General features: G+C 39.3%; 1 protein-coding gene across 1 annotated transcript in view; it reads left to right on the top strand.

Moving 5' to 3' along the window:
• The window catches only part of LOC133648068 (coiled-coil domain-containing protein 88B-like), a 60100-nt gene that overhangs the window by 3464 nt on the left and 41636 nt on the right, over positions 1 to 15000 (top strand). Inside the window, exons 2-4 of the mRNA XM_062043849.1 lie at positions 3905 to 4138; positions 6230 to 6507; positions 9270 to 9413. Of these exons, the coding sequence (XP_061899833.1) occupies positions 3905 to 4138; positions 6230 to 6507; positions 9270 to 9413 (656 nt within the window). The remainder of the gene's footprint in view (positions 1 to 3904; positions 4139 to 6229; positions 6508 to 9269; positions 9414 to 15000) is intronic.

The raw sequence follows: 15000 nt of genomic DNA on the forward strand, positions 1-15000 counted from the left end.
GTGTGTGTGTGTGTGTGTGTGTGTGTGTGGATCTTATCTGCAGGACGTCTGCGTTGTTTAGGGGAAGGAAATGATCCATATTAGGTGGAAACTCTTTGCCAGAGGGCTTCTCCACTCACAATAGTGCCCACTTGGTGATTGTGAAGCGTTATTTGCAGACACTTTATCTGGCCATCACTTCCTATAAAGTCACCTCAGCCACTCTTCATCCTCCTTATCTCAGTTTTTTCCCTCTCGCTTTACCTTTTTTTTTTCCGCCCTCCTCTCTGCCAGAGACATTTCTCCGTGACAAAAACTCAGACCATAGAACCTGTGTGGACATCAAGGTCGGGGACTTTGTTGGTGGTGGGAAGAGGTTGTACAAACCCCGTTTCCATATGAGTTGGGAAATTGTGTTAGATGTAAATATAAACGGAATACAATGATTTGCAAATCACTTTCAACCCATATTCAGTTGAATGCACTACAAAGACAACATATTTGATGTTCAAACTCATAAACTTTATTTTTTTTTGCAAATAATAATTAACTTAGCATTTCATGGCTGCAACACGTGCCAAAGTAGTTGGGAAAGGGCATGTTCACCACTGTGTTACATGGCCTTTCCTTTTAACAACACTCAGTAAACGTTTGGGAACTGTGGAGACACATTTTTGATGCTTTTCAGGTGGAATTCTTTCCCATTCTTGCTTGATGTACAGCTTAAGTTGTTCAACAGTCCGGGGGTCTCCCTTGTGCTATTTTAGGCTTCATAATGCGCCACACATTTTCAATGGGAGACAGGTCTGGACTACAGGCAGGCCAGTCTAGTACCCGCACTCTTTTACTATGAAGCCACGTTGATGTAACACGTGGCTTGGCATTGTCTTGCTGAAATAAGCAGGGGCGTCCATGGTAACGTTGCTTGGATGGCAACATATGTTGCTCCAAAACCTGTATGTACCTTTCAGCATTAATGGCGCCTTCACAGATGTGTAAGTTACCCATGTCTTGGGCACTAATACACCCCCATACCATCACACATGCTGGCTTTTACACTTTGCGCCTATAACAATCCGGATGGTTCTTTTCCTCTTTGGTCCGGAGGACACGACGTCCACAGTTTCCAAAAACAATTTGAAATGTGGACTCGTCAGACCACAGAACACTTTTCAGTCCATCTTAGATGAGCTCAGGCCCAGCGAAGCCGACGGCGTTTCTGGGTGTTGTTGATAAACGGTTTTCGCCTTGCATAGGAGAGTTTTAACTTGCACTTACAGATGTAGCGACCAACTGTAGTTACTGACAGTGGGTTTCTGAAGTGCTCCTGAGCCCATGTGGTGATATCCTTTACACACTGATGTCGCTTGTTGATGCAGTACAGCCTGAGGGATGGAAGGTCACAGGCTTAGCTGCTTACGTGCAGTGATTTCTCCAGATTCTCTGAACCCTTTGATGATATTACGGAGCGTAGATGGTGAAATCCCTAAATTCCTTGCAATAGCTGGTTGAGAAAGGTTTTTCTTAAACTGTTCAACAATTTGCTCAGGCATTTGTTGACAAAGTGGTGACCCTCGCCCCATCCTTGTTTGTGAATGACTGAGCATTTCATGGAATCTACTTTTATACCCAATCATGGCACCCACCTGTTCCCAATTTGCCTGTTCACCTGTGGGATGTTCCAAATAAGTGTTTGATGAGCATTCCTCAACTTTATCAGTATTTATTGCCACCTTTCCCAACTTCTTTGTCACGTGTTGCTGGCATCAAATTTTAAAGTTAATGATTATTTGCAACAAAAAAAAAAAAGTTTATCAGTTTGAACATCAAATATGTTGTCTTTGTAGCATATTCAACTGAATATGGGTTGAAAAGGATTTGCAAATTATTGTATTCCGTTTATATTTACATCTAACACAATTTCCCAACTCATATGGAAACAGGGTTTGTAGTTCCGACACGGGTATTAAAGATAAGCAAAGTGATGCAAAAATATTCCAAAATGGAAAAGAGAGCAGGTGCCAAGCTGAGGTTTTTGTGTTTTCAAATTTGGGTAACAAGCGCCACGTTTTTCCTTGCCTTGGGAGCTTTAGCTAATTATGGTTTATTCATTTAGAAAGCCAATTCTACATGTGTCACTCATGCTTTAATTGGATTATTGTGCTGGTGGAAAGACTCCAGTTGTAATTGCACACATTTGGGAAGTGGCATACATTTATTTCAAAAGTTAGGCATGCAGTTGTGTAGAAAAAAACAAAACTATTATTTTTGCTGGCGTTCACACCACATGGTGGCGCCGTTATCAAACCACAAAGTTTGACTTGAAATTTCTCACACAGCCCGACGTGCTCTACAAAACACATGCTGTACTTTTGGGGGCGTTGAGCCAGGTCACCATGAGATTTGGTACGGTACGGACCAGTAACATCTCAGCAAGACATCCATCCAGCAAAACATCTTTGATTATACAAACCCCAAAAACTAGTCAAGTTGTCAAAAAGAGAATACAATGATTTGCTAATTTTTTCCAACTTATATTCAATTGAATAGACTGCAAAGACAAGATACTTAACGTTCAAACTGTAAAACGTCGTTATTTTTGGCAAATATTAGCTCATTTGGGATTTGATGCCTGCAACATGTTTCAAAAAAAGCTGGCACAAGTGGCAAAAAAGAGTGAGAAAGTGGAGGAATGCTCATCAAAGACTTAGTTGGAACATCCCACAGGTGAACAGGCTAATTGGGAACAGGTGAGTGCCGTGATTGCGTATAAAAGCAGCGTCCATGAAATGTTTAGTCGTTCACAAACGAGGACGGGGCGAGGGTCGCCACTTTGTCAACAAACGCCTGAGCAAATAGTTGAAGAACAACATTTCTCAACCAGCTATTGCAAGGAATTTAGGGATTTCACCATCTACGCTCCGTAATATCATCAAAAGGTTCAGAGAATCTGGAGAAATCACTGCACGTAAGCCATGATATTACGCACCTTGAAACCCTCAGGCGGTACGGCATGAAAAAGCCACATCGGTGTGTAAAGGATATCACCACATGGGCTCAGGAACACTTCAGAAAACCACTGTCAGTAACTACAGTTGGTCGCTACATCTGTAAGTGCAAGTTAGAACTCTACTATGCAAAGCCAAAGCCATTTATCAACAACACCCAGAAACACTTCGCTAAGATGAACTGATGCAAAGTTGAAAAGTGGTCTGACGAGTCCACATTTCAAATTGTTTTTTTTTTAAACTGTGGACGTGGTGTCCTCTGGACCAATGAGGAAAAGAACCATCCGGATTGTTCTAGGCGCAAAGTGTACAAGGCAGCATGTGTGATGGTATGGGGGTGTATTAGTGCCCAAGACATGGGTAACTTACACATCTGTGAAGGCGCCGTATAATGCTGAAAGGTACATACAGGTTTTGGAGCAGCATATGTTGTTGTCGTGGACGCCCCTGCTTATTTCAGCAAGACGATGCCATTGAATATGAAGGCTAAAATATGAGAAGGGAGACTGTTGAACAACTTAAGCTGTACATCTAGCAAGAGTGGGAAAGAATTCCACTTAAAAAATGTGTCTCCTCAGTTCCCAAACCTTTACTGAGTGTTGTTAAAAGGAAAGGCCATGTAACACAGTGGTAAAAATGCCTTTTTTTGCAATGTGTTGCTCCCATTAAATTCTAAGTTCATGATTATTTGCAAAAAAATAATAAATACCATGAAATATCTTGTCTTTGCAGTGTATTCAATTGAATATAAGTTGAAAAGGATTTGTTGTATTCTCTTTTTATTGACCATTTACCCAACGTGACAACTTCACTGCTTTTAGGCTTTGGTAAAAGTTGAGGATGTCACGTTTTCCCAAAGCATTTTGACCACAAAAGGTCTGTCATTGTTTCCACAAGTCTACATGTGTTTTTGGCAGGGACATGGCGATGCAATATTTACCTTCTCTCTCCTCCCTCCCACCCCCACACTTGCATCACACCCGTGTCAGAGAGCCGTGGCGCAGGCAGGACAGGAGGCGTTGTTGTCTCGCCTGTGCCAGTCCCAGGAGGCCTGCCAGCACCTGAGGGAGCAGCTGGAGGCGCTGCGTCGACACTCGCTCGGCCTGCAGGACTCGTGTACGCGCCTGCAGACGCTCAACACTCAGCTACAGGTGACACCACACGGGGGACACAGTCGGGTACAGGCGTGGTCACAATGAGCAAAAAGCAAGACAGGTGCTTGTACAAACCCCGTTTCCATATGAGTTGGGAAATTGTGTTAGATGTAAATATAAACGGAATACAATGATTTGCAAATCCTTTTCAACCCATATTCAGTTGAATATGCTACAAAGACAACATATTTGATGTTCAAACTGATAAACTTTTTTTTTTTTTTGCAAATAGTCATTAACTTTAGAATTTGATGCCAGCAACACGTGACAAAGAAGTTGGGAAAGGTGGCAATAAATACTGATAAAGTTGAGGAATGCTCATCAAACACTTATTTGGAACATCCCACAGGTGAACAGGCAAATTGGGAACAGGTGGGTGCCATGATTGGGTATAAAAGTAGATTCCATGAAATGCTCAGTCATTCACAAACAAGGATGGGGCGAGGGTCACCACTTTGTCAACAAATGCCTGAGCAAATTGTTGAACAGTTTAAGAAAAACCTTTCTCAACCAGCTATTGCAAGGAATTTAGGGATTTCACCATCTACGCTCCGTAATATCATCAAAGGGTTCAGAGAATCTGGAGAAATCACTGCACGTAAGCAGCTAAGCCCGTGACCTTCCATCCCTCAGGCTGTACTGCATCAACAAGCGACATCAGTGTGTAAAGGATATCACCACATGGGCTCAGGAACACTTCAGAAACCCACTGTCAGTAATTACAGTTGGTCGCTACATCTGTAAGTGCAAGTTAAAACTCTCCTACGCAAGGCGAAAACCGTTTATCAACAACACCCAGAAACGCCGTCGGCTTCGCTGGGCCTGAGCTCATCTAAGATGGACTGATACAAAGTGGAAAAGTGTTCTGTGGTCTGACGAGTCCACATTTCAAATTGTTTTTGGAAACTGTGGACGTCGTGTCCTCCGGACGAAAGAGGAAAAGAACCATAAGGCGCAAAGTGTAAAAGCCAGCATGTGTGATGGTATGGGGGTGTATTAGTGCCCAAGACATGGGTAACTTACACATCTGTGAAGGCGCCATTAATGCTGAAAGGTACATACAGGTTTTGGAGCAACATTCGTTGCCATCCAAGCAACGTTACCATGGACGCCCCTGCTTATTTCAGCAAGACAATGCCAATCCACGTGTTACATCAACGTGGCTTCATAGTAAAAGAGTGCGGGTACTAGACTGGCCTGCCTGTAGTCCAGACCTGTCTCCCATTGAAAATGTGTGGTGCATTATGAAGCCTAAAATAGCACAAGGGAGACCCCCGGACTGTTGAACAACTTAAGCTGTACATCAAGCAAGAATGGGAAAGAATTCCACCTGAGAAGCTTCAAAAATGTGTCTCCTCAGTTCCCAAACGTTTACTGAGTGTTGTTAAAAGGAAAGGCCATGTAACACAGTGGTGAACATGCCCTTTCCCAACTACTTTGGCACGTGTTGCAGCCATGAAATTCTAAGTTAATTATTATTTGCAGAATTTTTTTTTTTTTTATGAGTTTGAACATCAAATATGTTGTCTTTGTAGTGCATTCAACTGAATATGGGTTGAAAATGATCCGTTTATATTTACATCTAACACAATTTCCCAACTCATATGGAAACGGGGTTCGTACATTGTCATGTCTTTCATAATTAATGTGAACGATAGGCGAAATTAAAAAAAGTAAAAAAATGCCGTTCCCCTTTAAGGCATCAAATTAGATGATTTGTCACATAATGCACCAAATTGTTATAATTATTATTATTTTTTGAATAGCAGCACCCACATTCTGTTACTAACTTTTGAAATATGCAATATGTTATTATTGGTGCGTCCAAGTTATTACATGATGAGGTAAAAATGTATGACACTGTTGCATATTGCACCATTGTTACATAATGTGGCGTTACAAGTAAACAGTTTCCCTATTTGCAGCGTTCAGGTATCAAAGTGGCACCTGTTGAACAGTCTGCACTGATACTTTTATTTTGAAGTACTCCCAAGTACCCACTTCCTTCGTCGAGAGGCACTCAAGACTTCCATGAAAGTAGATACTTGTCCTCACTCCGAGGTATTCCGTCTATTCCTCTCCGCACAGGTGGAACAAGCCACTCTGAACTCCCAGCATGCAGCGGCGCTGGCGCGCTCCGGCGAGAGCGAGGCCAGGTGTGCGGCGCTGCGGGCCGAGTCCGAGGTGTGGTCACGGGAGCGGGAGGAGTCGGCGGCCAGGACGGAGGCCCTGAGGCGGGACCACGAGAGGATGATGGCGCTGCAGCAGCGTCAGGAGGCGGAGCTAGAGGAACTCCTGGACAAACACTCCCGCTTACGCGGCGTCCACCGCAGCCTGGAGGCGCTGCACAGAGAACTGGAGGGCAGGTGATGACGTCCAATCAGATCTCTCCAATACGGACAGCATTTACAGTGGTGGTCAAAATCATGTCATGGCTGTCTTGACTTTACAATCATTACAACTCTTAATTTTTTGTGATAGAGTGATTGGAGCACATAATTCAGCTAAATGTGTTGGTTTTCTGACATGGACTTGTTTCTTCAGCATTGTCCACAGTCAGGACTTTGGGAAGGCCATTCTAAAACCTTCATTCTAGCCTGATTGAGGCATTTCTTTACCACTTTTGAGGTGTGTTTGGGGTCATTGTCCTGTTGGAACACCCAACTGCACCCAAGACCCAACCTCCGGGCTGATGATTTTAGCTTGTCCTGAAGAATTTGGAGGTCATTGTCACATTTACTCTCTGTAAAGCAGCAGTTCCATTGGCAGCAAAACAGTCCCAGCGCATAACACTACCACCACCATGCTTGTCACGTGGCGGTCGCGTCTTACTGCGGGGTTCGTTCTCTCAGGATGCAGACGGACCGCTCCTGCCAAAGCGTGTAGGTAGGAACATGGTTTAATCTTCGTAAATCATAACACATACACAAAACACTAAGGAAACCAAAGGGCTGCGTGCCGATCACACGTGAAGCTAAGGTACAAATTTGGAGGTCATTGTCACATTTACTCTCTGTAAAGCAGCAGTTCCATTGGCAGCAAAACAGTCCCAGCGCATAATACTACCACCACCATGCTTGTCACGTGGCGGCCGCATCTTACTGCGGGGTTCGTTCTCTCACGATGCAGACGGACCGCTCCTGACAAAGCGTGTAGGTAGGAACATGGTTTAATCTTCGTAAATCCTAACATACACAAAACACTAAGCAAACCAAAGGGCTGCGTGCCGATCACACGTGAAGCTAAGGTACAAATTTGGAGGTCATTGTCACATTTACTCTCTGTAAAGCAGCAGTTCCATTGGCAGCAAAACAGTCCCAGCGCATAACACTACCACCACCATGCTTGTCACGTGGTGGTCGCATCTTACTGCGGGGTTCGTTCTCTCAGGATGCAGACAGACCGCTCCTGACAAAGCGTGTAGGTAGGAACATGGTTTAATCTTCGTAAATCCTAACACATACACAAAACACTAAGCAAACCAAAGGGCTGCGTGCCGATCACACGTGAAGTTAACGTACAAATTTGGAGGTCATTGTCACATTTACTCTCTGTAAAGCAGCAGTTCCATTGGCAGCAAAACAGTCCCAGCGCATAACACTACCACCACCATGCTTGTCACGTGGCGGTCGCGTCTTACTGCGGGGTTTGTTCTCTCAGGATGCAGACGGACCGCTCCTGCCAAAGCGTGTAGGTAGGAACATGGTTTAATCTTCGTAAATCCTAACACATACACAAAACACTAAGCAAACCAAAGGGCTGTGTGCCGATCACACGTGAAGCTAAGGTACAAATTTGGAGGTCATTGTCACATTTACTCTCTGTAAAGCAGCAGTTCCATTGGCAGCAAAACAGTCCCAGCGCATAACACTACCACCACCATGGTTGTCACGTGGCGGTCGCATCTTACTGCGGGGTTCGTTCTCTCAGGATGCAGACGGACCGCTCCTGACAAAGCGTGTAGGTAGGAACATGGTTTAATCTTCGTAAATCCTAACACATACACAAAACACTAAGCAAACCAAAGGGCTGCGTGCCGATCACACGTGAAGCTAAGGTACAAATTTGGAGGTCATTGTCACATTTACTCTCTGTAAAGCAGCAGTTCCATTGGCAGCAAAACAGTCCCAGCGCATAACACTACCACCACCATGCTTGTCACGTGGTGGTCGCATCTTACTGCGGGGTTCGTTTTCTCAGGATGCAGACGGACCGCTCCTGACAAAGCGTGTAGGTAGGAACATGGTTTAATCTTCGTAAATCATAACACATACACAAAACACTAAGCAAACCAAAGGGCTGCGTGCCGATCACACGTGAAGCTAAGGTACAAAGACACATAGAAAAGAGAAATAACCCTACGGGCCTGTTGCAAATAGCAAACAATGAAGCCAGACAGAGGGTGGCGAGCTCTCTGATTAGTGCTCGACAGCAGGTGAGCGTGCCGACCACTAATCAGGGGCAGGTGAACCCAATTAATACCCATGGAAACCAAAACAAACCCAAACAGGAACTCAGGGAGTCCAAAACTAACAGAACATGACTAAACAAAACATGATCCGGGCCACGGATCATGACAATGCTTGACGGTAGGCATGGTGTTCCTGGGATTAAAGGCCTCACCTTTTCTCCTCCAGACATATTGCTGGGTATTGTGGCCAAACAGCTCCATTTTTGTTCCATCTGACCACAGAACTTTCCTCCAGAAGGTCTTATCTTTGTCCATGTGATGTCAGATGAGACAAAAGTGGAGCTGTTTGGCCACAATACCCAGCAATATGTGTGGAGGAGAAAAGGTGAGGCCTTTAATCCCAGGAACACCATCCCTACCGCCAAGCATGGTGGTGGTAGTATTATGCTCTGGGCCTGTTTTGCTGCCAATGGAACTGCTGCTTTAAATGGGACAATGAAAAAGGAGGATTAGCTCCAAATTCTTCAGGACAAGCTAAAATCATCAGCCCGGAGGTAGGGTATAGGGCGCAGTTGGGTACGTACACTTTTGACCACCGCTGTATCTGCAGTTTCCCCCAGTTTCCGTTTTTTTTTTTTTTTTTTTAACCCTCATTTTCTCCTGCCAGGCTGTGTTTACAGTTTATCTAAAAGTGTGTGTGTGTGGTGTGATGTGCAGCCACAAAGAGCTGCTGGACGCTAAGAGCCAGCTGGAGGAGAGAGAGCGAGAGATGAAAAGGGCGAGAGAGGAGATGGAAGCTGAAGCCCAGCACAGATTGGAAAGCGAGCGAGAGCTGGAGAGGCTGAAGGAAGACGGCGAGAGGTGACTAGACCGCCATTAAGCGCCCGTCAGGTGCAAATGTAATGAGTTAGATGTCACAATCAAATTGATACAACTGATTGCTAATGATACAACAATGTGGTGTAATTGAACTAATAGCAGGCCTTTAGACGGCTCACTTAAAAGACGTACTAATCAGCGACTATTAAACCAATCAATGAGTTTTGTTTGGGCTGGTCAAACTTTCTGCTGAAATATTACTAAAAAGCCGTTTGGAAAATTAATGTGTTTTAAAGTGGAACTGCACTTTTCTTTTTAAATGTCGCCTATCATTCACAATCATTATAAAAGATACGATGACAGATGTATTTTGAAAAAAAAAATTCTATATTCTAAATATTCAATAAATGCGATCAAAAGTCTGCCTACAATGGAGTTTATGGTCGTCGCTCTATTCCGCCTATAAAAGCTCTCAAAAACACCTCCATTAAGGATTTATATACATGATGTAAATATATATGTAATGTAGTAACATTCATAATAACATGTAATATATACATGATGTAAGTATACATGTTATGTAGTAACAATCATAATAACATGTGATATATACATGATGTAAGTATATATGTAATGTAGTAACATTCATAATAACATGTAATATATACATGATGTAAGTATACATGTTATGTAGTAACAATCATAATAACATGTGATATATACATGATGTAAGTATATATGTCATGTAGTAACATTCATAATAACATGTAATACATACATGATGTAAGTATACATGTCATGTAGTAACATTCATAATAACATGTAATATAAACATGATGTAAGTATATATGTAGTATCTAGTAACATTCATAATAACATGTAATATATACATGATGTAAGTATGTATGTATTATAGTAACATTCATAATAACATGTAATGTATACATGATGTAAGTATATATTTAATTTAGTAACATTCATTATAACATGTTATATATGCATGATGTAAGTATATATGTCATGTAGTAACATTCATAATAACATGTAATATATACATGATGTAAGTATATATGTCATGTAGTAACATCATAATAACATGTAATATATACATATTGTAAGTATATATGTCATGTAGTAACATTCATAATAACATGTAATATATACATGATGTAAGTATATATGTCATGTAGTAACATTTATATTAACATGTAAAATATACATGATGTAAGTATATATGTCATGTAGTAACATTCATAATAACATGTAATATAAACATGAAGTATATATGTAGTATCTAGTAACATTCATAATAACATGTAATATATACATGATGTAAGTATGTATGTATTATAGTAACATTCATAATAACATGTAATGTATACATGATGTAAGTATATATGTAATGTAGTAACATTCATAATAACATGTAATATATGCATAATGTAAGTATATATGTCATGTAGTAACATTCATAATAACATGTAATATATACAGGATGTAAGTATATATGTCATGTAGTAACATTCATAATAACATGTAATATATACATGATGTAAGTATATATGTCATGTAGTAACATTCATAATAACATGTAATATATACATGATGTAAGTATATATGTAATGTAGTAACATTCATAATAACATGTAATATATGCATAATGTAAGTATATATGTCATGTAGTAACATTCATAATAACATGTAATATATACAGGATGTAAGTATATATGTCATGTAGTAACATTCATAATAACATGTAATATATACACGATGTAAGTATATATGTCATGTAGTAACATTCATAATAACATGTAATATATACATGATGTAAGTATATATGTCATGTAGTAACATTCATAATAACATGTAATATAAACATGATGTAAGTATATATGTAGTATCTAGTAACATTCATAATAACATGTAATATATACATGATGTAAGTATGTATGTATTATAGTAACATTCATAATAACATGTAATGTATACATGATGTAAGTATATATTTAATTTAGTAACATTCATAATAACATGTAATATATGCATGATGTAAGTATATATGTCATGTAGTAACATTCATAATAACATGTAATATATACATGATGTAAGTATATATGTCATGTAGTAACATCATAATAACATTTAATATATACATATTGTAAGTATATATGTCATGTAGTAACATTCATAATAACATGTAATATATACATGATGTAAGTATATATGTCATGTAGTAACATTTATATTAACATGTAAAATATACATGATGTAATTATATATGTCATGTAGTAACATTCATAATAACATGTAATATAAACATGAAGTATATATGTAGTATCTAGTAACATTCATAATAACATGTAATATATACATGATGTAAGTATGTATGTATTATAGTAACATTCATAATAACATGTAATGTATACATGATGTAAGTATATATGTAATGTAGTAACATTCATAATAACATGTAATATATGCATAATGTAAGTATATATGTCATGTAGTAACATTCATAATAACATGTAATATATACAGGATGTAAGTATATATGTCATGTAGTAACATTCATAATAACATGTAATATATACATGATGTAAGTATATATGTCATGTAGTAACATTCATAATAACATGTAATATATACATGATGTAAGTATATATGTAATGTAGTAACATTCATAATAACATGTAATATATGCATAATGTAAGTATATATGACATGTAGTAACATTCATAATAACATGTAATATATACAGGATGTAAGTATATATGTCATGTAGTAACATTCATAATAACATGTAATATATACATGATGTAAGTATATATGTCATGTAGTAACATTCATAATAACATGTAATATATACATGATGTAAGTATATATGTCATGTAGTAACATTCATAATAACGTAATATAAACATGATGTACGTATATATGTAGTATCTAGTAACATTCATAATAACATGTAATATATACATGATGTAAGTATATATGTCATGTAGTAACATTCATAATAACATGTAATATATACATGATGTAAGTATATATGTCATGTAGTAACATTCATAATAACATGTAATATAAACATGATGTACGTATATATGTCATGTAGTAACATTCATAATAACATGTAATATATACATGATGTAAGTATATATGTAGTATCTAGTAACATTCATAATAACATGTAATATATACATGATGTAAGTATATATGTCATGTAGTAACATTCATAATAACATGTAATATATACATGATGTAAGTATATATGTCATGTAGTAACAGGCACATTAATAATAACATTCAATATTTATGTATTTTGATCATTCTAAACATTCATTTAAAAAACGCATCACAACGTTCGCTTTTTTTCAACTACATCTCTGATTTCTACTCATTGCAGCCAACAAACAAATTAAAACATCACTTACTGTACAATGTCTGCTGTCATTAGGATGCCGACTGATAGAATATTGTCATAGTCCTGTTTTAGATGAAGAATGGCTCATAATCCTCACGAAGAAAAGCGTCTTTTTCGTGTTGTTCATGCTATTCCCGGGTCTAAATTGGCTGTCAAAGTGTACCAACTTGTCAGGATACGTCCTCATCCTTCTACTATCCAGGTGAGAGGCATGATTAATGATGTAGAATAAACTTTCACGAGCAAAGGAAGCAGCAGACCACTCGATGATCACAAATGTTTGTATGCAAATTACGGAATTAAGGGCGTTCACATATGCATATTGGGGAAACAAGAGCGTGTTGATATGCAAATTATGATAGACACGCACGCGCTAACCATTTGGCATTCGGCAACTTAAGAACAGCAGGTGGGAACAATTTGGCCGTTTAAAAACATGTCATGAATTAAGGGTGTATACCTATGCAAATTATGGAATTAAGGGCGTTTACATATGTATATTGGGGAAACAAGGGCGTGTTTGTATGCAAATTATGATAGACACGCACACGCTAACCATTTGGCATTCAGAAACTTAAGAACAGCAGGTGGGAACAATTTGGCCGTTTAAGAACACGTCATGAATTAAGGGTGTTTACCTATGCAAATTACGGAATTAAGGGCGTTTACATATGCATATTGGGGAAACAAGGGCGTGTTTATATGCAAATTATGATAGACATGCATGCGCTAACCATTCGGCATTCAGCAACTTAAGAACAGCAGGTGGGAACAAGTTGGCCGTTTAAGAACACATCATGAATTAAGGGTGTTTACCTATGCAAATTACGGAATTAAGGGCGTTTACATATGCATATTTGGGAAACAAGGGCGTGTTTATATGCAAATTATGATAGACACGCACGCGCTAACCAATTGGCATTCAGAAATTTAAGAACAGCAGGTGGGAACAATTTGGCCATTTAATAACACGTCATGAATTAAGGGCGTTTACCTATGCAAATTACGGAATTAAGGGTGTTTGCATATGTATATTGGGGAAACAAGGGCGTGTTTTTATGCAAATTATGATAGAGACGCACACGCTAATTATTTGGCATTCGGCAACTTAAGAACAGCAGGAGGGACCAATTTGGCCGTTTAAGAACACATTCATGGATTAAGGGTGTTTACCTATGCAAATTACGGAATTAAGGGCGTTTACATATGCATATTGGGGAAACAAGGGCGTGTTTATATGCAAATTATGATAGAGACGCACACGCTAATTATTTGGCATTCGACAACTTAAGAACAGCAGGAGGGAACAATTTGGCCGTTTAAGAACACGTCATGAATTTTAATGGACTCCTCTGAGGAAATCACTTCGAAAGAAAGACAAGAGGAAAAGTTAGGAATTTATTGCTGATGAAACGTGTGTGGATGAAACGCATGTTCACTGAGACAAGGTTTGTACAACAAAACGCATTTTTATTCGATCCGCGGCTCGTAAATGGACAAGTTTGTGCAATAAGAGGTTTGCGAATCAGGTGCAATGACAGCCCCTCATTTCTTTGGCCTTGCTCATGGGTGAGCAGTGTCCAGGGATCAAAAAAGCAGTCGCAATATCTACAATCATCAAATTGCTGAACATTTTGGGTGAGAATCATGAGATAATGATGACAACCACATAGTGCTTCAGATGTCACCTGTCACAGCATCTTTTTGATCGTGCGATAATCACGCACGATAACAACTTCTGTACATGTCGGCATGTGCTCTATTTCATCCTAAAAGCTCTGAAGAGACACTGGGAAGATAAAATAATCTTGGGCTGGTGTTTATTTACTACGGAATATTGCAAAGGTTCCCCACTGTGAACATTAGATCTCACTGGAGTGTTGATGCGGCAGATGATTGCTTGCTTCAATAAACATTCCCAGGCCATAGTTTCAAAGTACATCCTGCACATTAATCATTTCTTTTCCATGTCCCATCGTAAGAAGTATGTAGCTGTGTGGCTCGTTATGTTGCGTAATATTATAATAATGGATTTCATTTAGCCAGACCTTGATCCAAAGCACACTGCGGGACATGAGGAATGAGCAAAGCTCTTGACTGTGTGTTTGTGTGTGTGTGTGTGTGTGTGTTGTTGTACTTCTACCCTTCTTGAGACACCAAGAAGGAAAAGTACCTTCCATATGAGGAGGTGTGAACAAGTTAGGACCG

Source organism: Entelurus aequoreus, linkage group LG04 (assembly GCF_033978785.1).
Source record: "Entelurus aequoreus isolate RoL-2023_Sb linkage group LG04, RoL_Eaeq_v1.1, whole genome shotgun sequence".
Classification (NCBI taxonomy): domain Eukaryota; kingdom Metazoa; phylum Chordata; class Actinopteri; order Syngnathiformes; family Syngnathidae; genus Entelurus; species Entelurus aequoreus.